This window comes from Colletes gigas, unplaced genomic scaffold, assembly GCF_013123115.1.
Source record: "Colletes gigas isolate AHSC1104 unplaced genomic scaffold, ASM1312311v1 Colletes_gigas_Sc00005, whole genome shotgun sequence".
Classification (NCBI taxonomy): Eukaryota; Metazoa; Arthropoda; class Insecta; order Hymenoptera; family Colletidae; genus Colletes; species Colletes gigas.
Window position 1 is genome coordinate 3,853,502 of NW_025106634.1, and position 27,713 is coordinate 3,881,214.

The following is a 27,713-nucleotide window of genomic DNA, read 5'->3' on the forward strand; positions in this document are numbered from 1 at the left end:
CTTGAAATCCAGATGTAGTCGATAAGGTCGGCGTCGAGTAGCGTCTGAAAGATACGATCGACGCGTCGATGCCGGGAGCACGTCGTCGGTGGACGGGGACCTCTCACAGGGCGAAAGAAAAGGAAGAGGAAAGTACCGTTAAGCCGCGATAAGAACCGCCCTTAGGCGAGATCGTCACGGGACGATCCATTTTCCTTGCCGCAGCACGGAGAAGATACGCGACCCGAAACGAACACACGGAGAAGAGAGAGAGAGAGAGAGAGAGAGAGAGAGAGAGAGAGAGAGAGAGAGAGAGAGAGAGCTCGACAGAGAAGGTCGCTCGTTTACATACGCCCGGTATTTCCGGTATATGTCTTCCGGCGATCCGACGAGACCCGACGGAACCTGAAACACTCGGCGTATTTGCCCGCGAGCAACAAGCCCCCTGCGTCGTTTCCAACGCGACGCCAGCGCCTGTGTCTGTTGCGACTGAAAACACCAGCCAAGATGGTGTTTTACCGTGAAACGCGTATTTTTAATTTTTAAACTACGCACAGCCATTTTTATCGTCTTTGGAACGGTAACGAACTTGCGAAAATAGTATCGGTCGATGTTGTCCGTAAACTTCGGATAAGGTCAAGACGTGCTTCAGCTGTGCATAAAGTTCATGCTAGGACGTGCAGTAGCATGGCTGGGGCACGATTCAAACATTCTCTTTGCGCTACTCGACAAAACAACTTTTGTTCGCTCCCTTGAGAAATGTTTGCATCCGCGTGCAAGTTGTAAACGATACGAGATTAATATCCTCAACGTATGCTCAAATTTGGTCAATATTAGAAACAGTATTTCAACGGTGCAGGTGTTAATTTTATTCGTACGTTTAAAACAATGCTCTGGGTTAGGTTAGGTTCAAAAATGTTTTAGCTGTCGACGATGTTGGCAGGCGAGGTTTGAGAAACACTGGCCTCGATCATTACACAAATTTATATTTCATTAATTAATAAACGGACTGTTGCCTTGTATTACAACAGCCATTAAACCGCTAGTAGCGCGTGCACGATGCAGGAAAACCGGAAACGTAGCGACATGTTCATAGGCCGCCTCACGGATGGAATAACAAACGTACCGGTACGCCTGTAGTACTTAATAGGTTAAGTGCTCCTTTGATAACTGCGATCGTGAATAGCTTGAAGAGTAGCACTCGCGCTGCTTTGCATCAAAATTCTGAAATTCATGAAATGCCCATTTCCACGCGAACGAAACTGAAAAATATATCAGCCGTTTCCGCAAACCGTCTTGTTGACAAAATTCCGAAACGTTTTACGGAATGGACCCCGTTCTCGTAAGATAATTCAAAAAAGGAGGTTAAACCGGCAGCGTGGAAAACGTTTTGCTCGTATATTACACGTGTTACACAACACGCCTGAAAATAGAGGATAAAATCCGAAAGGGGGCAATTCTTGTTGAAAAATTAAATCGAACGAGCGGAATAAAATTTCCCAGGACAAATTGCCGTCTGCGAGCAAATCTTGAAAATATTTTAGACAGGATTTTAGGTTAGGTAGTCGGGACAGGATAAATAGGTTCTTAAAATGTATATTTCGCCAAATAAGAAGCGCACAGCAGAAACTGATTAACGTTGAAAGAATTTATTGTTAATACTGACGTTCATTAATATGGAGAGAAAATCCAATAAAATTATTTTTTCATCGATAGATTAAATATCGAATTTCACCTGCTTGAATATTCAATGCGACTCTTTACAAATTACTATTCGTGACTGCAGCTTCCGGAAGCTTGACACTTTAACCACCCCCGTTGTATTTTATTGCATGGTACATTAATTTTATATATTGTTTATGAAGCGGACCAGCGTAAATTATTTGAAACGTCAAACGCTTCGAAGTATTTCGTTCAATAATAAATTGAACGTAAAAAGCAAACGTTTGTTCGAATTATATTTTTATACAGGGTGTTCAACCACCCCGGGGAAAAATTTTAATGGGAGAAATTAAAAAATTTCAAATCATTCTGAAAAAATTATTTTTGGTTGGGGAGGTCAATTACAATTATTTTTGGTGAATAGACATACCCCCGAAATCCTACGCACTTTCGAGAAAAAAATTCGAGAAGGTATGAAATTTTTGGACAAAATTGAAAAGTTTCAAATCGTTCTAGAAAAATTATTTTCGGTTGCGGGGGTCAATTACAATTATTTTTGGTGAATAAACATACCCCAAAAATCCTGCGCATTTTCGAGAAAAAAATTCAGTACGGTCGGAACTTTAAACGTTAATAACTTTTTAACCAAACCTCCATCAGCAAATTGGTATTCTTGATTTTTGTCTTATTTTGGCCTCTAGAATCTGCCATTAAAGTTTTTCCCAGAGGTGGCCGAGCACCTTGTATACGAGCCTATATTCCAGTCATAATTAAAAATTAATTTCCTAGAAAGCCCCCGTTGCTCTCACAAGCGGATATGTATTTTCGTCTTATATCTTCGACTTATTAGTTTCAAGACGAATCACCTACGCCTTTCAAGTTAAACCGCGTATTTTGGCGCGGCTCGTATATATTGTGCAAAGAGAGGGAAAGGCGAGAGGGGGGTGGTGGTAATGCTCGCTTAAAACCCCGGACAGAACGAATACATTTTCCTGTCGAGAAAGGAGCAGGAAGCTAAGGCGTCTATTATAAAGGAAAAAGGAGGAACGGAACGGGTGTAAACTGTGGGGACATTTGCATACGATATATATCCCGCAAACCGAAACCGCATTTTCTGCTTTATGTGACGCCTACCGCCTATGCGACGCGCCCGGTTAGAACGTTTCTGGTGGCGTTCAATGATTTACTTCGCAAACACTCGGGATCGTCGATGCTCGGACGTGTTTCCGTCGACGCAAATAAATTTGTTGCCAAACGGGAGGGAAACGGGCTCGCCAGGAAAAACAGAAGAGAACGGGAGGGGGGAGGGTGAGGTTACGCCCGAAGAAGTTTCGAATCGTCGCAAATTGGTTTCTCGCTGGACAAACGGTTACGACCGGCGAGAGAGCCCCCGATAAAGCACGTTTCACGGATCGAATTCATTAGCACGCGCGGTCGATAAATTATCGACCAAGCCAACCGGAAACCGACGCACCGCGGTGTCAGAGGTAATCGACACTTGGAACGATATACGACGAGCGTAACCGGATGTTGAAACGACGGTTTCAGCGTGACTTTTTTTCCCCTTGAAAATCGCTTTGGCACGTCCCTCGGGTAGAATAAAAATCGATGTTAAGGCGGGAAAGTTTATCGTGAATATCTACGGGAACTTCGACATTGAAATTCAGAGGGGTTAGGCGCTATCCATAGGTGTCTCCCAAATAAACCTTCCTATCGAACCAGAAAGAAAAAAAAAAGGTTTACTCGGTTACACGCTTCGTTGTTTTTTACGAATGGACAAAATTTTGTCCATTGAAACGAGAGTTGAAATTATCTGGCTCTTCGAACAAAGGGCTTTCTTTTTTTTAGGTTAGGCACCGCCGAAAGTCGACACCCGGAGTCCTTATCGGAAGACGTCTGACGTGACTAAGCAAGTGAGATGATCCACGTTCCGAACTATCGGAATGGTTCAAAAGTTCAACGAATGCCCAGAATTCATTTAGAAAAGTCGGAAAGGGAAGATTTATGTTCCTCTGTTGTATGTATAAGCGAACGAGAACGTCGTTAGATATTCCGTATACTTGTGAAATTTAAAATCGTTACGCAACCAGAATCTTGTACTACTTTCGCCGTTACCGTCACAACATAACAATGATAAACTGTAAAATATATAAAATAAAAAAAAAGAAATTAAACGATGAAAAAGTTATCATTTCGCATTGAATTCTCGTAAAGTAAAAGTTTATGTGTATTTTCCCGTCCAATCTCCCGTTTTACTTCCACTTTTTTCGTTTTAACAGAGAAGATAACATAAAATACGAATTTCAAATATCACTGCTTTACGCGGCCGTTATGTCAACATTTTTACCTTGATTTATCGAGCTTTTTCCCTCCGTTCTCCATTTTTTACTTGCAGAGCATGGTTCGAGTCAAACTACGAACGTATCATAGATGAGCTTTTTCAATAGAAACGTGACCAGTCGAGCAGATTCTATTGTACGTGTGTTGTGCGGTATACAGAGGTATACACGGGGTGAGTCATGAATCGATCGCCACGATATTTGAGTTGGTTCCCATAGTTAAAAAAAAAGGAAAAAAAATGATCATTGATATCGAGTAACGAATTTATTAGTGTAATAAAAAACCTTTAACTGTATTCTTTCTCCGTAAAAGTTATTAGAGCTACTTCGTACTTTTAAAATAGCATCATATATTTTTTCCACATACCCTCAAGGTACATAACAAGAGTAAATTCTTTGGCCCTAAGATAATTAATTTATTCTTGAAGAATTATCAAATTAACTGTTAACACATAATTTAATTCCTAACAATTGTTATTACAACACTCACTATACAAGGTATACATTCCATTTAAAATATATGTATGAAAGCTTTTCCACGTCAATAAATTTTTCATTTGATACTAATGGACTTTTGTTTGGAACATTCATATTGTTGAACTATCGCTACCGGTCTAAATATCGCAGTGATCGATTCACAACTCATCCTGTATATTCTGGCGATCGATTCGATTGCAAACCTATGCTCGATACGTCTTGATGACAATTTACCAATGCAATGCGAACGCGAGACGCCAGCAAATTAGTGACAACTATGTCGCCAGATGTACAGCGTGAATTAGAGTTGATTAAAGAGGGAAATGTGACACGGGTATAGGGCGATAATACGTTTAAATACATTTAAATTCGTAAGACGCTCGTAGTCCAGAAAATGTTATTTATCCGACCTAGTTTGATTACGACTCATTTTCTTCATTCGAAATACACATGGTGTTCGGTCACCCGTGGGAAAAATTTTAATAGGAGATTCTAGATGCCGAAATAAGACGAAAATCAGGAATATCAATTTCTCGACTGAGGCTTCGTTAAATAGTTATTAACAATTAAATTCAAAAATTTCGAATCGTTCTGGAAAAATTATTTTCGGTTGCAGGGGTCAATTACAATCATTTTTGGTTAATAGGCATACCTCCGAAATTCTGCGCATTTTCGAGAAAAAAATTCGAGGTGTGAAATTTTTCGACAAAATTGAGAAGTTTCAAATCGTTCTGGAAAAATTATTTTCGGCTGTGGGGGTCAATTGCAATCATTTTTGGTCATTACACACACCCCCAAAATCCTACCCATTTTCGAGAAAAAAATTCGAATAGGTGTGAAATTTTTCGACGAAAAAAATTTTTTCAAATCGTTCTGAAAAAATTATTTTCAGCTGTGGGGGTCAAACACAATCATTTTTGGTCAATAGGCATACCCCCGAAATTCTGCGTATTTTCGAGAAAAAAATTCAGTACAGGCAGAACTTTAATAAAATTCATATTTAAATAAAAATGTCGAATAAAACATGAAAAATACACAAATGTTAATGTGCTCCATGTTTAATAAAAATTACAAACTATATTATATAATCAAGATCATGTTTCACATCGAACGAATAACTGTTAAATCGAATAATCGTTGCAAATATATTACTATATAGCTTGTCTACAAATAAAATAAGGTCGTATAGCCAATTAAGTATTTATTAATCATATCCAGAACGTTTTCGATCTTACCTGTCGATTCTCTTCAACAAAAATTTATATACATTAACAAGAATATTTATTTTCTAACAACAGAATTAATAGAAAGAAATATTTGAAACTGTCCACGTTTGTCTGAACTAAAAATTTCCTTTCACGCCTCCTGCCCCTGCGGGTCGTGACCACCACTTTGGAAAACACTGCCGTGACTGGTACACATGGGTTCTGGGGACCCAGGAGAAATTACTTTTCCTACTGCGGAGAATTGGGTTATTATACCGAACTGGTATTTTCCTAACTCTTACAAAGTTGACTTACGAGCCTGTGACATTATTGTTTGCACAGCTCATTTAATTTCCGTGTAATAATCGTGTTCGGATCCCCTAGGTCCAAGTGTATCATAACCTTTAGCAATATTCGGATATTTATTAAAGAGAACGCATATATTTTTATTTTAAAACGTACTTGTTATTCAATCTTCCTGTAAGGGAGCAACAAATTAAAAATTGTCAGGCTTCGTACCACGGACCAACATCAATGTACGATTGCACTGAATTCTTAATTCGTATCAAAGACGCCCGGGCGTCGATAGGGGCTAAGAATAAACGTAGACGGCACGATAAGCAGGAAATCACGAAATGAGTGTCACTCGTGCTTCGAGAGTCATACATCAAGCTATCCGGTTATTCGTGTAACGCCGGCGAAAGAAAATCGAGACGGTTCCCCGTGGGCGAGCACAAGTCTCTCGAGATCTCGTGAAAGATATGCGTGTCACAGTGTCATCGTGAAACCTTTTTCGACACGATAAAACTCGACGTTACGAATTGCCTCACGTGTTGCAGGGGATTCACCTCTTTCTCTCTCCCTATGCCGCGTAATACGATTCCGCCACGGCAATGGCAAATATTGCACACAATTTTCCATCAAATTGCTCTCGCGTAACTTAATTCGCCAGCGATGGGCGAAGGCGCGTCGAACCTTTTTTCTCCCCATTGGCGTTAATTTTACTCGCGGTATCGTTCGCGCAGAGATATGCTTTTTCCAACCGACGCAGTCCCCGGCCTCGTGTTTCGCGTTAATCCCGACGTTACCTGAAACCCAATACTCGTTTTTGCGCGACTCCAACAAGATAAAGAGGAACACGGATCGTAAGAAAGAGAAACGAATCGTTCGCGCTAGAACGTAAACGCGAACTGAAAAAAACTACAGTTTATAAATACGATGCGCCTCCATATGCGTAATGATGGCTTCTGTGCCGAAGCTCGTTCCGCTTCGGCGGCCAAAGCAAACGAGGGTTCGCGATACGAGGAACAAGCAAAGGCAAACTCAAAAGAGTTTGTGACTGCGATACATCTAAAATACCGATATTATTCGTGGCTAAAAACGAGTCACGAGAAATCCAACGCATTTAGTTGCACAGCCAACAAACGCGACATGGAAACACATTCCAAGCATCGACTACCAAAACGGAATACAAATTAGAAACGTAGGTACTCCTCGTTCGAACGAACAAAGTAGAAACAAACCGAAACAAAATGCTAGATATTTTGGCATTGACCAGACATTTAACATACAAAGCACGTTACAACGTTCGAAGCTACCAGTCATTTGAATAGGTTATCCTCTAATTGTTTCCACTGTATCGTCACACTCTATTCCTGTTTTCGCGATTCTCGCAAACAAACTATACAATAGACTAGTAAACAATTATCGAAGCCCATTGTTTCTCAAGCTATTTTCACCGAACGGGTATCGCTCGGTGCAACAGACATGCTTGTTCCGTCTAATTACCAACCCTCTGAATGTTAATTCAGCTACGCGAGTCTATTGTCAGTGCCCTCTATCGAAGCCGGCTGAAAACCTTCGCGGTGCACGACGCGCGGTTGGAAACTTGAAAAAATAAATATTCCCAACGCCGCGCGATTCCTAGCGTGTCCCGTGTACAGAGTTACACGGTCGCGTTTTGCGCCCAAAAAAGCAAGAGTATGTAACGAACTACTACGTCGCTACTGTTACTAATCGCTTTAGTTGTTCTCGTTTTGCCCCCGGAACGGCGAACTGAATTTACTCGGCGCGAGGAGAACAGAAATGATGATCGGTGCCCCGGTATCGACATGTTTTTCCCGTGCGTTTGCTTCAAAGGGTTGTTGCAACATCACACCGCCTACTCGATCCTTTAATGAATTAACACGAACGTGAAGGGGGGTGACGCATGCAGCTCGAAAAATCGTTAAACATCGCTCTCACGAAGCCCATGCGATAAACGTGTATTACACTTTTCATATCGAAGCAGACCTTGTTGTGTAAAAAGGCGAGAGGCGCGTATGGGCGGCGTGTGTGTGTGTGTACTTACATGTAAATGTGCGTGAACTGTATACGTATAGTAACTTTTTTATGGAATAAGGTGTTCTTGAAGTAGCATTCTCATTAAATATACTGCTGAGATATTTTCTTGAAAGCTGCTGTTTCTTGGATCAGTTATTATTAAAATACATCGTTTCAACGATTCAAGATTTTAATTTATGTTGAGCTAGTTTCTAATTCGAATTTGTTGATGGAGACTTCGTTAAAAAGTTATTAACGTTTAAAGTTCCATCCATACTGAATTTTTTTCTAGAAAGTGGGTAGGATTTCGGGGTTATGTTTATTGACCAAAAATGATTGTAATTTACCCCTGCAATCGAAAATAATTTTTTTAGAACGATTTGAAATTTTTTAATAACTCTTTAATGAAGCCTCAGTCAAGAGATTGATATTCTTGATTTTCGTCTTATTTTGACTTCTAGAATCTTCCAGGAGTGGCCGAACACCCTGTATAAAATTGATAGGTTGATTTTCAAGAATATACCGAGGTACGACTTCGACGTTTTAGACACGTCATCTAGGTATAAAATAAATATTTCCTTTTTGACGCGAGTTTAGCGATAACACGATTCCCTCTCAAACTCGAACCATAGTAAGTCGATTTCGTCCTCTCGAATACAAGGGGGCATTGAAGAAGGAATACCATACAAATAGCGAACGTCCTATCAAAATGCATTCATAATACCATATTCGCAATAACGATACTCTTTCTCCTCAATGCTTCATTGTGCCTACTCAGATATTCAAATTTTCTAAGGATCTTTTTGACAGAAGGATTAAAACGAGAGAGAAATAACTAAAACGAAAATAATCTTATTTATCCAGATTAACAGTTACAACCAATCTCGACTATAAATTCGATCCCTCTCATATAACCTCAAATTACTCATGTACTTTATACCGCTCGATACGCATGCAAGTTGGCAAAGTTTCTTACGACGAATTCTTTCATAGAGTTCGTCTGCTGTAATTCGAGAAGCAGAGTCTCCTAATCCTCCACAAGCAAAACAACGGCTGATGCAAGTAAAGAAAAAATGAAAAAATATCGAACGTGTCATAAATAAAGAACATTAAGAACCATAGGAAGTACCTCTACTATTAGTAGCAATTAAAATAAAAGAAAGTTCTTTTTTCTAGACGTGCTTGTATCGACTAATAATAGATTTAATTTCTTTGAAACATAAAGCATTTGTATAAATTATTTTGATTCGTCTTCATAGACGCTCAATTTCCCTCGAAAAGAAGTCTGTGAAAAAACCGCGAATAGTCGTGGCAAAAGAGAATCGTTTCAAAGAAACATAACGGGTACAAATGCCTGGGATTTTTGGTCGACTGCGTGGAAAAAATCTCTGGTAAGTACGCTCGACCGTGATCGGACTTCGATCTCCCTATTCCATCGAGAATCGATACGTAAGACGCGCGGTCCATCGGGAGGTCGTCTAGCGAACGTATCGCGTTTAGAACGAAAACATCCAGCCACGATTCAGCGATAGAGGGTGAAAGAGAGAAGCCGATAGAGTCCATCGATCGTCGACGGCAAAACACACGCGCGCCAGCTGAAAAAAGGATCCCGTAAACGCGTCCTCCGTGAACGAGGGTGCATTATGGTCGCGTTTCGAAGGAAGCATCGCGTACCTCGTATCTGCTTAAATCGCGACAATATTCGATTCCGAAATATAGACCTTCAAGTGATAGAGATAGGAGGGGGGGACAGACAGGGAGAAAGAGAGGACGGTAAATTACAGGGCGGGTCTTGCCGTGGAAAATCGATGGGAATACACGGAGAGCGCGTAGAACGAACCGCGATGGGGCTCCAGGAACGTTCGTTCGCGTTTTCGTCAACTGACGCGCGATCGCCTCCGCGTGGAAACTAGTCGCGTAAAAGGCCACCATTTTCGCGGCGAGGATCGACGATCGTTTTCGTAAGGGGGGAGAAGAATATCTGACGAACGACGTTGCTTACCTCGCGCTGTCTCGTGGATGGGAAACCTTGGATTCTGCAACTTATCTTCCAGGGGCAACTCGCGATGCTCGGCGGTCCTGCTGACGTTACGCGTGTGTGACACGCTCGACGATGCAGGTGGTGGTAACGGGCGACGATGGTGTAGTGGTGGTGGTGGTGGTGTAGTGGTGACTATGCTCTGGTAGCGGTCGGAGATACGAAAAAATATTATACGCGTAACGCGACTGCGCCACCGGACCGAGTAACTGTGGCTTGAACCGAGTCTACCGAGTACTAGCCAACGTGTACGAGCCGTGTGCGTCCTCGTCGCGGTGCTACCGTCTACTACGTGTTGCTGCTGCCAGAACTACTACCGCTCTACCCGCTCTCCACAGCCTCTTCCTCTCTCTGTGCCACTCTACCATCCCTCCGAGTCCACGCAGCAGCAACGTCCCGCGCGAGTCGCGCGCGGGGTTGCCGCTACCAGCGTCCCCCCAACGCTCTACTGCGCCGAAGGATATTTTCAAACGTACCTGTAGCGGGTCGCTAATTTGCATCGTTGGCTCTCGGTCTCCTCGCAGTCAGGGATGAACGGAATGTACACTGTGGACAAAATTACGGGACAGAATTACTCAAATATGGCATTGTATTTGTATCAAACAACGAAGCTATGCAAGCCCCAGAATACTTTTACTTGGCTTCATCGTCGAATACAGAATATGCCACGTAACATACCTTTCCATACTAGCATTCACATTCGGTAGCTAAATAAACGAAAAATACTTTATTTGGTGCGTTTCTATTGGAATAATTTCATCCGTAGTCAGTTGGAATAATAAATATTATCTCAGGATTATGTTGCTAATCGTTTGTAACTGCGGTGTTAAGCTGTAAGTAGTGGAGATAGAGAAAGGAAGCTGGGCAGGATTAAACAAGGGTAATCCAAAGAGTAAATATGGATCAGTGTCCACTGGAAAGATATGTGTAATTATTACAGGTTCCAGCGTTGTTGTTTGACGATCGTTTACGAAGATTAACCGTAGAAGCAAACGCGTACAAAAACAATGTTACCATTAGAGGCGAATGGAGGATTTAAGTAAATATCGTATATACTGTAAGGAACGCGTACGAGAATCGATATCCGCGGGAAACAGTAAAGACACCGTAACGGATAGCAGACGGTTGAGTAGTATAAAATACGAACGATGATCCATTCTCGAGCGAGCGTTTTACGAATGCCGAGCAAGAAATATGGCCGAAACAAGATTCAAATTAGGGAACGTAATTTATGCTACTGTGCTTCGTGACTGTTTTTACCGACATGCTTCACGTTATGTTCTCGTTTTTACCGTTCAGGCTAAAAAGATTACGAGTATCTTGGCGCACAAGATACATACGTGTCCCGTGATGTTCGAGAAACAATGAACTAAACCAGTCATACTTTTATTCAATAGAAGAATAGAGAAAGTCAAAACGTCAATCAAACTGCATTTAATCTTCGTAAATACGTTAACAAACCTCGCATTTCCTACGTCTACCGTGTTACAAACACGATCGCATAAATTTCCTGCGGCACGTACGTGTACATTATCCGCCAACTTGTCTTTCCCGTATCTAGCGAACGATTAATCTCCGCAACGTAGCGATTAAACTACGACTGCGAGTATGCAAGAATATCGATTCGAACGAATCGAATGCAAAACATGGTATACGATGCCAGAGCGTGCACGAGATAACCGTAACGGGGGAAAAAGTCCGTTAACAAACCTCAAACATCGACCAACGGTCTTGTCCGTGGTTCTATTCGGGCCACGATCCCGATAAGTGTATTCTGGTAAAATTTTTTCCCCGCGAATACTTCGACTTCCCGAAAGTGGCGGAGGGGCTTGGCGGAGACCAACCAGTTAACGAGACGGTCGCTCGCATACGCCATATATTGCGCGATCACGTCTCAAAGGTAGCTCGTTTTTCTTGGAACGCATAGAAGAAGCTAGACCTTCTTCCTCCGCGGAGCTCGGGTCATATACATTTGCTGGTTCCTTAATTGCCCGCCAGAAGCGGTTTTTCGCGCAGGGAGCATACCGACCGATCTCTTTTCAACGCATACACCGACGACTGCGCTTTCGTCCGACCTTCCGCGCAATCCTGTTCCACGATCGTGGGACGATCGGAAGAAAAATCGCTTGCGCAAGGGTTCGCTGCACCAGAGCATTCGAAGTTTCTTAACGACCGGCTGAACTGGATTTAAAGGAAAACAGGATCTCGCGATCCTGTTATAGTCGTGTCTCGAACCATTTCGATCGTATTCGTCGGATAGATTGTTTAGGTTAAATAAAAAACGACGTTACTTATATTCACCACCAGATGGCCGTTGACAAAGTCAGCTCGTTGCAGAAAATTTTGACCCGAGAACTCTGAAATCTATGTCGATAAAAATCTAGCTGCGTCTAAAACAAGGCTTCCTAGGTAGACTTTGATGTGTCCATTAGCATTAACATGGATGAAATACGAATTATTCGAAACTAATCGAACGATGAAAGTTTGATGAGTTTTTAATTAAATTTATTACTTGGATGCCCGAAGGGGTTAAGTAAACATTTCATTTGGCGGGAAAAAGTTACCAATGGCGACTACAATGCGTGTCGAAGGTTTGGACCCCAATTGAAAAAACGATTGCGACCCCGGGATTGTTGAAATTGGTATCGCGAACGATTTATTGCCAGCGAAAACGATGCAAAATATCGTTCGCGTGACGTCTCTGGGTTAGCGGGTTGACGTCGAATAAAATGAAGACTTACACGCGATCATGCTACGTGTACGCGGTTGATACGTGCATGGGGAGTGATTGTCAGAAGTGACATCGGCGCGGGGGAGTAAATCACGTCGGCATTAAGACAATTACGTGGAGAACGACGGGTCGAGCCGCGTCGGTCTACGTGTCTTGGACAGAAACAGATGTCTGATATGCCTTTTATTTCGACTCCACGGTCAGCGACGTATACACGTATATGTTAAACACTTATTCGATCCGCAGGACGTACGTAGGATAAATGCATAGGCGTCGGTATAAGGCATTAAAAATGCGACCAATATCGCGAAGGATATTGTGACTTACGATCGAACAATCTTTTACTTTACCTTGTATTTCAGATCGTTTTAAGAATAAATGAAGAAACAAATGAAGAATAAAAGTAAAAATTCTAAACAAAGTCCATTTCTTACCTGTAAAACCCAAAATTAATTAACCTACCCTGATCGTAGAAAGGTCATTGTTTAACACAGTTTATCTACGGTACCCGGGGTGTTGGAAACGCGTGAACAGTTTTATGATTAAGTTTATGCAGAAAACACTATAGCGGCGACCATGTCCGCGATACCATCCGAAAGTGTGTATATGTGTGCGCAAAAGTCTGTCTGTACTGTGATCGTGCAATTGTGCGAAGGAAATGAGATCAAGTTTGAGTGATTGCGGACAGCAGTCGAAGAGAGGAGGAGAGTGGTAGGGAATGGAGATAGGACAGTTCAAGAACCGAATCTACAGATCGGCGACTGGATATACTGAAACAGACGAAGCAGAAGATTCTTATGAACATCGAGTACGTCGACTGTTTTCAAATAATATTTCGAGAGATTTTCTTTGTTGGGTCGACACCTTTCTCGTTACGTTTTTAACGTAAGAATTAGCTTGGAATCGTGTACAGGCACTAAAAAAAGATACATGGAAATAAATTATTACACGGGTGTACAATGGATTTTCGGTAGTGAACGATGCTTTGAAATAATTACAACGTTAATTAAGATTGCTTTCAAAAATAAACATTTATTTCAAAATTAATGCTTACCAGCTGTATCCTAAAAACTAAGGTCTATCCTATACACCAATTGTGTTTAGGTGTTGTTCTTAAGATCTCTTAAGACTTCATTGCATTATTAAGTTGTGTACACTTATTTCATTTCGGTATAGTACCTTAATAGCTTCCGCAGCAAAATTCAAACACTCTTCTAGTTTGTATCATCACATGATCCCCTTGTACACATATATTACATTCAAATGGCAGTGCCAGAATGCATTCTGCACATATCTAATGATTCAACTTGAAATCATGCTTACAAACTGGATCACGTACTAGTTCTTTATCGCCGAACTTTATTTTTCGGGACGAATCTCACTCTCCTATGTCTTGATAAAGATTAAAATGATAGTACCGCTAAGTGGTGATATCACATTTATGGTTCGGAGTATGTACTGTCTGGTCGATTGATGAAAAAAAAAAGAAGAAAGGGACACAGACTTAGACAGCATCTTTTGCAGATTGTACCAGTTCTCCAAATGAGGTTTCCAAGCATTGCCGTAATTCTGCATAACTTACTACTAATACACTTTGTTCATCTCGTGACATCAAACATATCTATAAGATTATAAAAAAAATATTCGAAAATACATATTACGAGATAACCTAAAACACGAACAAGTATTTTATATGTACATACACTGGTTTCAAAAAAACCTTGTTCATACTGCGACAAATGTACTGAAGTCATCAGCCAATCAGCTTGCACGTCCAACTGCATTCTATCAATCGGAAGTCGAAGCGCGCCTACACATTTCTAGTAGTATGAACAAATTTTTTTGAAGCCAGTGCACATTGCTAAAATATGAGTAATATGGTCCGGGAAAAGAATATACCTTATCCTGAGAACCTGAATCCAACTTATTTAAACAAGATACAACATGTGCCATATCCAACCACGGCCTTCCATCAGCTGCTACCTGGTGGAAAACATAATCCCTAAACAATTTGAGCATGTATCGGTCACCCGTCTCTGCCCACGTAGGTTCCATATTAAGATCAGGTCTTTCGTTAATAGTGGCCAATTTTACAAGTAACTTAAATAATCTCCCATTTTCCAACTCCTTGGCAAGTTCATTCTCCAACACGTCCGATCGTAGCAGAGCCGCGTCTAATTGTGTATAAAATCGTGCTCCTATCATTGGCATGAGATCAGTTACACTTCTTCGAGCTTGATTTGAAAGTAAATACCTATAAAATGGTATTTCTATATGAGGACAAAGTAACGTATCAACTATGTTACTTCTTTCCCTTCCATCAAAAGTGTTGCTTCTCTATTAAAAAACTAACTCGTGCGTACCGAATTAAACAACACTGACGTGTAACTGAGCGAAAAAAACAATGAAAAAAAATAACAGCACGTATAAAACGCGCCAAATTAGTATGATTCATTTTTAGCAAAAGATACTGTATAGTAAAGGTAAAATGTATACGAACAGAATGAGATTTCGAAGATCCGTGGAGTAGGAACGCGCGACGAGCTCGAGGGAGGCTTGCATGTTGTCGCGATGGACGGCAAGGAGACTGCGACATGCTAAAGCCAACACCAACTTTCCTAGAGCGATTAAATCTTCCTGTTGATAATGTGGTATAAGCGAGAGTGGATTTGCTGCGTTTCCATCGAATGTAACAACGTCCGGTATGGCCACGCAACTTAGACGAAGTCTTGTACGAGATGTGAGCAACACTTTTGTGGGGTCCAAACATCTATATGCCAAACCTATTTAACACAATTGTAACACCGTTCAATAATATATCTTGTAAATCTGAAGGCAACTAAACATATTATTGAAGTATACGAACCAGCAGCGTGTATAACACGAAGCGCGGCAGTGAGTTGAATTATATAGCTCCATATGACACTCTCTGGTAGCATACTGCTATGTTGTTGTCTCAAAATGGTGTTTTTAGTATGACTATAAGGTCGGGGAGCATTGGGATCTGAAGAAAATGGATCCGTATACCCATTTAATTCAGTAGCTGAGAAATGTTTATTTAGTAGCGTTTCCGAACCAGGATGATAATCATAAACAAACACCATGGCTGTAATAATGAAATTGTTTTATAAAAGTAAATTTACTGTATTTTCTAGTATATTAATACAGACAATGGTCACCAAAAGCCTTGGTAGTAAAAACTTCTCTCAACTGTACCAAATTGGTATGCGACAATCGTTTCCACATATCTACCAGCACCATACATTTCGTGTTAGCAAGTCTGAAATCTAAGAACATATGAAATGTCCTTATTTCAGTATCAGTTCTCGAATCTCCCCGTGTAACTGCGTTGCACATTGATAGTAAAAAAAATAAAAGAAACTCACCATGTATACGACGTAAACAATAACGCGTACCGCTTTTAATGCTAGTAGCTTTGTACGTTGACGTTTGATATCCAAGCATCGTTGAGGCAGGTTTATGGATTGGTTCTAGTGGACACAGCTCGTGATAATTATCTACCTCGTTTGGTAAGTCGGGGAATCGTACTACATCAGGTTGCGCTAATGTTAATGCATTTTTTTGAAGAATGTCGATTCGCAAACTTTCACTGACAAAAAAGCTAGGTGTCGCTTGAGGAGGCGGTGTAGAAGGAGCAGAAGAGCTATTAGACGATGGAGGTTTCACTGGTTTCACTGGCTGAAGATGCGCAGGTGTACCTGGATACACATAGCCTACCTGACCTGCTCCCACATTTACAATCTATCGATAAAAAACGTTATTAGTCGTTTAAGGAACAAAAACTAAAGCGAACTTGTATTAACTATTGTTAAGCTTGCTTACAGTTTCAGTTCCTTCCTCGGCACCAACAGTATCGGTCGCGGCATTCCCAAGGTAAAAATAAGTAGTACCGCCCACATTCTCTTGCGAATGATAAGAATTATTGAAAAGATTTGGAGAACTGCTGTTGCTACTAGTTAGACTCCTTCCAGGTACAAATTCTGGACTGGCAGTTACCTTTTTCTGCGAATCCAGAGAAAGATTCGACAAATGTTTTGTAATGGCGGTGGTACTTAGAGTTACCCCTGGGCTTTGACGATTCTATCGAAAAATACATAATAAAGTAATTATGTGTCATGTTGTTGTTCTCCATTATATTTGATTAGAGACTATATCTAATTAGATGATATAAAATGGAAACTTTTACTAAGATTTGACTCTCCTCAAATAAATTGCAGATGAGTAGTACACTACCATGTAGGTAGCAAGCTTGGACTCCAGTGGAACGCCGTTTGTTTGAGTGGTGTACGCAACAAACATTGATGGGTCCATTTCTCCTTCAACCACTGCATTTACCGCTATCACGCTTAACCCTCACTTCTACTCTTTTCTATTTTCCTCCCTGACGTAAATCCCTTTGCACCTGCTTCTCTCAATTGTAATTAACAAATGTGCTCTACCACAACTGTTTGCTTTTGTTATAATATAGATACCCGATGCGATATCGAACTCCAAATCCTGTAACACATCTTATAGATACATGAGTGAAGACGAAAGCTAATAATAAAAAGATAAAGATTAACAATAGACTACAGCAATCGTCGCAAAGTAAATTTGTCTCAAACTAGAATTCATAATACTACATATTACAATTATCTCTTAAGTGTTACTAGTAATATAATTTTCAACTACTCATTAATAGCAAACTATGTATAAAATTTGAGTAATTGTATACAATTTGTAAAAAACTTCAAGAAAATTAAAAAGAGAAATATCATTACATTAAATCTAACCAATAATATACAAGTTGAGTACAATTAATAGTATTGTTTGTATTCTATTTGATTGCATTGTTTCAAAACGTTTAAAAAATCTGAATGTTATCAGGAAATAAAACAATATGAGAACAATATGAATTAAAAACAAAATATGATTCGTTTACAAAATGCATACAAATACTCCGATTTCATTTAATCTATTCTACATCTAGTCTGCGTCTACTAGCATTTGTAAAATGTGAATTTGACGAAATGTACCGCTCGGTCTGAACGAAGAAAAATAACTTGCCGCGTACGCCTTTGCGAGCGGCAAAAATAACAAGATTCGTCGATTCTGAATGAAATTTCGTTAACAAGAAGTGCGGTTTCAGTTAAAAAAAAAATGAAAACACAAAGGGAAAAGGAAAGGAAAACCGAGAAGTACAAGTGGAATCGTACGCTATAGTAATGGCAGCTGATTTTGACAATACAGCGAAAAAGACGCACAGGATATAACCTTGGCTCCACGTTACTGGCGACGAGGAATTATTCACTGTGTGCGCGAATTCGATGGAAAAAATAATCTAAACGATTGTGCAACGAAGCAGGACAGATGATCGAGAGAATAAAAAATACGAGTACGTGTACGACGAAATGCGTACAAAAAGTACGCCGCGTTAACATAACCATTTACGCTGTCACTGATGTCGCGTCGGTGTACGGCGCCAAAATTCCGATCTCTTCGATATGTTTGCGATACGTGATGGTAAACGCGAGCAACGAGTAAAGACAATTAGAGGGCGATTTAGTAGCAGTCTGACCGTGTTATAACATGTTTCCATCCAGCAGACAAAGGAGAAAGCAGAACCAATCCAATCTTGTATGTTTATGGTGTTCTCCCTTTGCTTCGGCCTCGTATTTTTCTCTTTCTTCCTCTCTCCCTTCCGCCCTCCTATTCATGTCCTTCGATCGGAGCAGCTGTCTCTCTGCCACGGCTTGTCTCCGGGCGCGCTAGACGCGACTTGTATATTTACCTTTCGAACGCGCTAAGTACCAGACGGACCGCGACTAGCTTGCGATTTCGACTCTTTCGATATACGTTATCGTTTTAAAGCAGATTACCCTTCGATATGGCGGCCATGCTTCAAATTAATGTTCCTCGATTTTCATATTTGTATTATTAATAGCACTTACGAATTATTACGTATATAAGGATAGTAATCAATTGGAATTATTTTCATTATTATTATGTATGAATGTACATGTATACGATCTTAGCCATAGTCGTGTAAAATATATCTTAAAGAATTTATTTTGTATATTTTTATCAGTGTTGTTCCACAATACTTCTGCAGTTTATCTGTCTCTGAAGCACACTTATCAATCTAATAAAATTTATTAATCAAGTGTGAGTTAGTAGGAGACTTGTGTTACGCAAATTCATGTAAGAAAATTTGCCTGAATATTTGAGACGTAATTAAAGGATATATTAATGAAATATTTTAACATTTATAATGATAATTAAACAATTGCAAAATCAAAAAGATATGCTGACGTACAAAGGTTTATCTTATGTATGATTTAAGATTAAGCACTTTACGCAAAAGATAGTACCATACAAAGATAACTTGTTGGTTAGGCACGCTGATTGGCCGTAGCGTAATAGCGACGCCTGTCCTCACACGCGTTGTCATTATTGGCTGAGACAATTCCGTCGCGTGACAAAGAACGCGAGCGAAATGTATCGAGACAGAGTAGGATAGAACCATAGTGCGACCTACTCTCCTTACCCCTGTGCTGTTCGGTTTGTAGATGTCTAGCCAACAAGTCATCTATGGACGGTACATATAATGTGCATATCCTGTTATGCTGAGATTACTGTTTTGAAGATTATTGCGAACATAACCTAAAAAGTACGATTCAAAGCGTGTACTTACATTTGAATTTTTATTTTTCTCCCAATAAAAGTAATGTGGATATGATATACCAAATTACAACATGAAATACGTGATTCGAAAAAGTTGATGAAGACCGAAACGGCAGCCTTTGGCTCTTTTAAAAACATAACCAAATGACAGCTCTCAAGCAAGTATATAATATTCACATACATGACCTAGTAAATTGTTTAAGAGATTGTCATTAATTATTCCCCATTTACAGATAGTCTATTTTAACAAATTCAAAATTTTGACTGTAAGCTGATTATTAAATGCTATATATTTTTGAGGGAAATTACATTTATCTATGCATTTGAAAGGAATGAAAAGAAAAACGAGAATGTGAAAAATAGATTTGTTTAAGTATGTTAAACAAAGCATGTTTTTTTTATGATATATTTTTAATATGTACTGCAATAAAGCTTACTATTTATGTTGAATTCTAATGTGTATGGCTCTACATACATATGTAAATTAGAGTGTATGATAATATTGTTTTTTTTTAAGACAAATTGCTTTTAATTATATTGAATGTATAATAGTAAATAGTACACATGTCACTTAATTGTGCAAATATCAGAAAATATATATGATACAAAGCCTTTGAAAGTATTGTTATAAAGTTGTGGGAATGGGGAATTGTTTGTGTAAAGAAACACCAGAAGAACATGAGGTATATAGTGGACATAATGATGCAAATGCGGAAAATTCAGTGTTATCGGAATCAAGTGCATCTAACGATGTAACTGCTACAACATTTAAGTTTCCAACTTCATCTAACATTGATAAATTGGTACTTGAGACAATAGAAGTTATTGATTTCTTTGTTGATAAGTGAGTAACATGAATTTTAAACTCTTGTATGTACAAGTACATACATGTGTTATTAGATTTATTATTTAGAGTGTTTAAAATTTTTCTACTATTAAATAATGTTCAAATATGTATGTTCAGTGGGCAAGAACCACCACGCGCATTGTTAAAGTTACATGCAATTGCTGATAACGAAGATGGATGGATACGAGTAGTTAGTTCAATGGTTAATGTTATTCCCATGTGTAACCCATTAGGTCCTTCACTCATTACACTTCTGTTAGATGAGTGTCCACTACCTTCAAAGGTACAATTACATTTTTGCATTTTAATGATTACATGTAAATGCATTATATAATTATTTTAATTTCTTAGGAATTAGTTTTAAGATTGTCACATATGTTTCAATCATCACAAATACAAGGAAATGTACAAACTAGTGCAACTCAACAATGTAATATATGTGTGGTATTGGGTTGTATAGCAGAAAAATTAGCTGGGCCAAGGAGTGTTGCAATATTATCTGATATAACCCTGGACTATCTCATCTCAAATCTTGTATGTTTTATAACCATAATTATGATAAGTAAGAAGAGTATTTGTTAAACATCCATTTCAATTTAATTTAATTTTACATTTAATTTCAGAGAGAAGATGTTGATCCTTACGTTGCATTATATTCACTGATAGCTTTAGAAAAGTTTGCACAAACAAGTAAGTATTAACCATACTCGCTTTAATGATATTAATCTACCGCGAATTATATTACTTTTACATGTTGACAGGCGAAAATAAAATAACAATCAAAAAACGTTTAATGGCAGAAAATCCAAATCCACTCTTAGAATTGGAAAAATGGGCAACAGAAACTCATTATGTACGCCGGCAAGTAGGTTTCTGTGCACAGTGGTGTTTAGATAACTTATGTAAGCATCACGAATTTATGCTACATACAATAATAAAGAATCTAAGCAGTAAAACGAGAAAAATATATAAATATCTATGTTATTTCAGTTTTAATAGAAGGTAGAAAGTATTCTCATGATTCAGTTGATATGACTGGTATTAATGTTATGTTGAATACAAAAGATGTAAGCGAGTACCTGAAAATATCACCCAATGGTCTGGAAGTAAGTTTTTCTGTATGTTGTGCGTTTTATTAAGGAATATCTATGTATGTTTATCACTGTCCTTATTAAAATCATAGGCGCGATGTGATGCATATTCATTTGAAAGTGTAAGATGCACATTTCAAGTAGATTCTGGCATTTGGTACTATGAGACACTTGTAATAACTACAGGAGTAATGCAAATTGGGTGGGCCACAAAACATAGCACGTTTTTAAATCATGTAAGACTTCGCATTTTTATCCTAACCTATACAATCAGGCACCGACAGAAAAAATAGATTTTTGTTATTTTATTTCGATATTTTAGGAAGGTTGTGGTATAGGTGATGATGAATATTCTTTGGCCTATGATGGCTGCCGCAGACTGATCTGGTATGATGCAAAAAGTGAAAAATACGACGATAAGCGGCGTTGGAAACCCGGTGATATTTTAGGTTGTTTATTAGACTTGAACAAATTGGAAATAATATTCTCTATAAACGGTGTTCCGCTCAAACCATGTGTTCAAGTTTTCAATACAGCAAAGTATGTGTATTTTTGTTCTTGTAAATGGTTAATATAATCCGATCGGACTGTTAATGTTAACATAACTGAAATAACCAATTCGCGTCGTAAATGTTTCAGGTCTGGATTTTTTGCAGCAGCCAGTTTCATGTCGTTCCAACAGTGTCTTTTCAATTTTGGAAATGTACCATTCAAATATCCTCCTACTGATCGTGAATATAAAAAATTCAATGATTATGCTTCTTTGAAGCCTGAGGATAAGGTTGTGCTTCCTAGACACATATACTTAGATCAACTAACAAAACTTAACGTTAGAGAAGATTCGTGTACATTGTGTTTCGACCAAAGAGCTTCAGTAATATTACTACCATGCAATCACAGGTAATATACCTACGTTTATTACACCTGATCCTTTTTTTTACCTGGTCTTAATTTCAAGCATATTATGTCTATGTTCATGTAAAACGTACGTTCCTGTTTCTTAAGTAGCAATATTTAAAGCGTTGATACGAGCATAAGGAAATTGAAGTATAGTTAGAAACCATTAAAAATATAATATAATTGATTACATATTAAAATGTACGTAGATGCGACGCGTGTACCGATAAGCATTCTTTACTGCATTAAGCAAGGATCAGTTATCTTATTACCTAAACGCGTAGTTGATATGGAATATAAAAATAAATACTCTTTCAGAGGGTTTTGCCAAACGTGTTTAAATCAGCTGCTAGAGTGTCCAATGTGCAGGGCTCCGATCGAAGAAGTAGCTCTTGATAATTCATGAGACAACATAAGCATACCAGCATTTCGTAATACTCTTCCTCTACATTTTTCACATTACACAATTCTCAGGAACTGTCACAAGATAATCACACTTGCAGAACGCCATAAGCGTAACGTATTGAATATAACTATACTATTCTGTGCTTTTCTTTTCTTACAATACAGTATTTTAAATCGTGAGAAGGACTACAAATCAATCACAGATAATAAAGTTGCATCGAATTACATTACATTTCTGATGTGTATTATTCTGAATGTTGCTTCCAAATTATTATACTATAAATTGAAAGCAACAAAGAATATGATCATATGTCTATTGGCTGTGCAAACTACCTTCCCTAGGTTTTGTCTACATACAGTTTGCATTGATTTAGATATCTAAAGTAAAATAGCGAAATAAAATTTAAATATTTTTTTTACATTGTAGACATTCAAAGAAATAGTATCTGCAATTTACATTTAAATTGCTACAAATGTATATTGTATATTTCCAATTTAATGTTTGTGACTGGTTCACTCTTTTCTTCTTCTCTCTTAAATTATGAAAGTCTGCATTAATTGTTAACTATACTTGTCAATGTTGACAAGCAAGTAACTAAATTTGTGCTATAATGTAAGATTTATGTTAGGGAACTGTAAAATATTAATATCTTGTAGTATATATTGAAAAAAATCATATATATATAAAGCTCATATTATTTTCCTGTGAAGACATAAAATGTTATCACATGTATAAGTTTGCAAAACTTTTCTATGAACTATGTTGATTTTTATTCACAACTTCCTTTCTTATTTTTTAAGATACCAATTTATGTATTAAATATATAAGTCACAACTATATATTTTGTATTCGTAACCTGAAAACGATTTATTGCTTTATAATAGTTTAGAAACTATTCATATGCACTCCCTTTCTGCAGTTTAATTAGCAAAATTTCAGAATTATTTAAAACTAATTCAGAATTTTGTGAAAATTCTAAATAAAACTAAAATCTGTCGCATTATATCGCATATGTAATTTCGATTCCAATCTCTTCAGTATTAATTAATATTCCTACAAATAGCAACCAGAAAAATAATTCACTTACAAATTTTGTTGGCTTGAGAAACATTCCGATGGATACAATGTTTTATTCGTGACTTAATCCCACTTGTCGATTAAAAATAGAGAATTTTTCTTGTATAACAGTCGAGCAGCTTTCATACCGTTATACTTTCAAAATTTAAGAAACCGTTGAAACGAAAATTAAAATTGGCAATATCGATATCTACGCGGACAATATTAAAGAAACGATATCTCGATTCAGATTGTTAAACGCACGGCCACGAGGGCGCGTTGCAGTTTGTTGCAACATGGCGGGTGAGTGAGTGCCTGTGGATCGAACGAGGCTGTCCAAAAACACGAGGGATTTTCAGCTAACCCGTGGTGTTTGTGGGTTTCAGATACATCCTACATCCAGAAAGAAGACCTGGACGACTCAGACGAGGGTGAGTACTGACACGGAAATACATTTTTGATGGTTGTAAATGTGCGCGGAAGGGGTCGGCCGTTCGGCACGGTGGCCCCACCATCGAAGCATGCCAGTGTCTGGCGTGCGTGGCGGTGGCGTGGTCGTAAACTCACGCTCGTCTAAGTACGTTCTATCTCGAAAGTGTTTGAGGTTAGGTCGGCTTATCAACTATATTGCCATCCATGACAGCGTAGTTCCGACACCTTTGAACGGGTGTCACGTTGCAGTTTGACTGCAACCCGTATGTCACGCCGTGAGTCTCACATGCGCGAGCAAGGGACACGAGATCGTCTCGATGGCGTTTTATCGGTTAGGGGGCGCCACAAAACATGCCGCGCTGTGTTTACCTCGACCGTGGTTGAAAAAAGGGAGAAAACAGAAAAAGGTCACGCGGTCGCTTTACGTTCTCATGTATTGTTCCTATCTTTCTTCGGTACTTTCCGTGAGTTTGTTCCACCGATCGAAGTACCGTATACTTCCTAATCTTTCTTGAATGGATATACTGCGACCTCTGTTCTTAACCTATGCCTGACGATATGCCATGACGTTTAACGAGTACGTACATTATTTTCTTAATACACAAGATTTATTTCTATCTTATCTGGTGGAAGAATGCGAGAATACGTTGATTAACTTTTAATATGTTTAATTTGGGCGATCGAACGTGGGTTCTTTGTACGGGGACGAAAATATTTACTGCGTCGTACGTAAGACTTTTTCAAGAGAACAATTTCGAAATATTGATTTAACGTACGACGAAAAACATCATTCCTTTCGTTTCATTACTTCGTATATTGTTGGATATAGGGCCACAGTGTGTATATAAACCCCACAGAAACGTAAAGACTAATTAAATCGAACGTAGTGAAAGTATTTCGAAGGGCTGAAGTAAACAAAGAGTTAATGCGCGGTTATTCGCCTGTCGGGGTTAGTGATCTTTCGACTTCCATCTATTTGCTAGTGCCATCTGCCGTGTAGAAAACGAAACCAGATTATTAACTCAGGATACAGCCTTTTCGCGTATGTTTCTTCAGATCGAAGATTCGAGCGTGGTACGAATTCGAAATATCAAAGTCTAGAATTTTTTTATTTTTTTGTCGATCAAAAATATGTTATGCCAACACTTATCGACGCACGCTGGACCCTGCGTACCGATAAAATCGACAATCTACCAATGTAGGGCATTTACCTTTACTTTCTTGCTCTTATACACACAAATTCCCTCATCAACTGTCGCTGCCAACCAACTCGTTGGCCCTAGTTGGTTTTATCTAACATTCCAGAGGTCGTTTATCAGCTCGGCTCACTTGTATTTCTCGGTGCTGGCAGATAGAAAAACATTCGGGTCTGTGCCCTTCGATTCTCGAGTCACGGTTACGACGATCAGTTTACAGAATTTGTTCGATTTCTTATCGATCGCACGAATTCGGGTGACGTTGACACGGTGACTGTCATGGTGGTCACCGGTGACCGACACTTTCAAATTTACCTTCGACCATGCATTCTTTTAATATCAAAGCAGATAGTATACGTTCATCGTTAACCTCGTACAGGTTCCTTTTACGTGAGTAATCCTTTACGATTCACGGCTCGCGTATCCTACTTGATGACGTGCAAAAGCAGCACGTGACACACCGCTTCCTGATTCATACTTCCGATCGCGGACACGGCGCACGTAGAATTATTTTTTTTTTTTTCTCGTTCGACTTTCGCGACCGTCATTCATTTCGGGCGATATCGATCGAATCACGATACCGGGAAACAAACGATTCGCGGAACGGGATGAGTTCGAATTACAAGCTGATTCATTTCGAAGTGACGGTAATCAGCGATCGCGCGTCGGCGAGATACGTTCGTTGAATTTTTCAAAGTCCGACATATGGCTGGATGGCCACGGGAGCCACGGTAAACGATAGTAATCAGTCGCGATTATGCAAATTATTCGGTGACTGGCTGTGACAGCCAGCGGGGGCCGTACGTTTCTCGGGTATCAATGAATCCTTCTTTTGATTCGCGTGACAATATCGTCATATTTGCGAGTCGCTTCGTAATTCTAGGCTGACTGGAACGAAACCCCCGAGAGTTCACGTGTACGAACGATGTTTCGGTGATCAAATTCGCAGTACCGAACGTACGTGTAATTATTAGAACGTCGAAGCGAGTTTACAGGCGGCAGACATTGTTTGAATGTTGAACTTAGAAAGCGGAGCCACGATCGGGAGCAGGCGTTTAGTTGCTCGCGTGATAACATCGGTCTATCGGTTGTCGTTTAAACAATTTTCCAGGTTAGTCCTTCAATTTTCTTCCTCGCTTCTGTTTCTGTATTTTATTACAATTTATACAGCGGGTAGATTTGTCTTTTATTATCGTCTCGATTCGAGAAATTGTATGAGAGAACCGTCCTCTTGCAGGATTCGAATTTCGGTCTTCGAGGTAGCAATCTGGGACGGCCGTGTATTGGCTACCGGTGGCGGTTGAAAACTACTTACATTACAATGAAGTTAACCCCTTTGTGCTCGCGTCTAGATACAGCGAACCTTATTTACGAAACATAAAATTATTTTTTTCTTTACGAAATAAAAATACAGGTAACCCTTCTATAACACGGTAGATAGGTTCCTAGAAAATGCGTTGTGTGAAACCGTGTTATATGAGACCCAAAGCCAGTACAAAAGGGGGGGTTACATTTCGAAAACTTATTAAAAACTTTTTTTTTAATTCCACATAAGCAACTTAATATTTATGAAAAATATAAATGTATGTATAACGCACAAAAAAAACCAAAAAATATTATTTTAATTTAACACAAGCTTAATTTAATAAATTGTAATTTGTTTATATTTTTTCATGTAAACTATAGTTCGTTATTTTAAAATCATGTTATCCAGTGTTGTACAAAGGTTTTCGCAGTTTTCTTATCGTGTTAGAGCGAAACCGTGTTGTAGGAGGGCTACCTGTACGCATATTCTCGAGATGCGAACGAACAAGCGTGGAAAGTTTGAATCAGACGTCGTGGCGTTCGAGAAAAAAAATTCGGCGAACAAGCGGTCCTTTTTACCGTTTAAAAAGTAGAAGACGCCCTTAACGGTGGCCTGGATAACTGAACCGATTAAAAAGTAGTCCAGCCCCCCTTTTCGTCTGCGACTCGTGTACCGCGCGACGTATTCGACGCGTATTTTCGTAAGAGCGAGGCAACGAGGAGGATCATCGACGCAGACGCGACGCGATCGATCGAACTCCAACAGGTTACGAATTCTGCGAGTCCTTGCGAAACATTTGTCGCGAAGAAAGAGAGCAATCTCTTTAACTGGCGCGTACGTTGCTCCCTATTCTGTTTGCGTTTATCGGCAAAGTGATCTCTTTCTCTTTTTTTTTTTCTTCTGCTTTCCCCCCCTCCTCTCCCGGTACGACGTCGACATCGGTCGAGGAGGATAGGCGACGTATAAAGAACAGGAAAAAAAGAAAGACGAAAGCAGGGAGAGGAAGAGGCATAGGACGAGTATAGGTGGATATACAGAGAAACTT

At 39.2% G+C, this 27,713-nt stretch overlaps 4 protein-coding genes across 6 annotated transcripts in view; 2 read left to right on the forward strand and 2 right to left on the reverse strand.

Moving 5' to 3' along the window:
* LOC122395231 overlaps positions 1-10,330 on the reverse strand; it is a 46,521-nt gene extending 36,191 nt beyond the window's left edge. For all 3 annotated transcript variants that reach the window (XM_043392656.1, XM_043392657.1, XM_043392655.1), the window contains exon 1: positions 9,987-10,330. The gene's annotated coding sequence lies outside the window, so the exon portion shown is untranslated. The remainder of the gene's footprint in view (positions 1-9,986) is intronic.
* Positions 10,331-13,773: 3,443 nt separating this feature from the next.
* On the reverse strand, positions 13,774-18,652 carry LOC122395410 (PAN2-PAN3 deadenylation complex subunit PAN3). The gene is made up of 9 exons (XM_043392955.1): positions 18,332-18,652; positions 17,008-17,271; positions 16,597-16,854; positions 16,140-16,515; positions 15,924-16,040; positions 15,620-15,859; positions 15,254-15,536; positions 14,653-15,007; positions 13,774-14,374 (listed from the first exon to the last, which is right to left on the reverse strand). The coding sequence occupies exons 2-9, from the start codon at positions 17,083-17,085 to the stop codon at positions 14,258-14,260; spliced, it is 1,824 nt and encodes a 607-aa protein (XP_043248890.1). The 5' UTR covers positions 17,086-17,271; positions 18,332-18,652; the 3' UTR covers positions 13,774-14,257.
* Positions 18,653-19,817: 1,165 nt separating this feature from the next.
* Positions 19,818-23,156, forward strand: LOC122395127 (RING finger and SPRY domain-containing protein 1-like). Its single transcript, XM_043392485.1, has 10 exons — positions 19,818-20,281; positions 20,402-20,567; positions 20,636-20,818; positions 20,908-20,974; positions 21,046-21,186; positions 21,275-21,390; positions 21,468-21,611; positions 21,698-21,915; positions 22,015-22,275; positions 22,591-23,156. The coding sequence occupies exons 1-10, from the start codon at positions 20,079-20,081 to the stop codon at positions 22,676-22,678; spliced, it is 1,587 nt and encodes a 528-aa protein (XP_043248420.1). The 5' UTR covers positions 19,818-20,078; the 3' UTR covers positions 22,679-23,156.
* Positions 23,157-24,424: 1,268 nt separating this feature from the next.
* Positions 24,425-27,713, forward strand: part of LOC122395316 (serine/threonine-protein phosphatase 4 regulatory subunit 1-like) — a 141,581-nt gene continuing 138,292 nt past the window's right edge. Inside the window, exon 1 of the mRNA XM_043392761.1 lies at positions 24,425-24,743. The gene's annotated coding sequence lies outside the window, so the exon portion shown is untranslated. The remainder of the gene's footprint in view (positions 24,744-27,713) is intronic.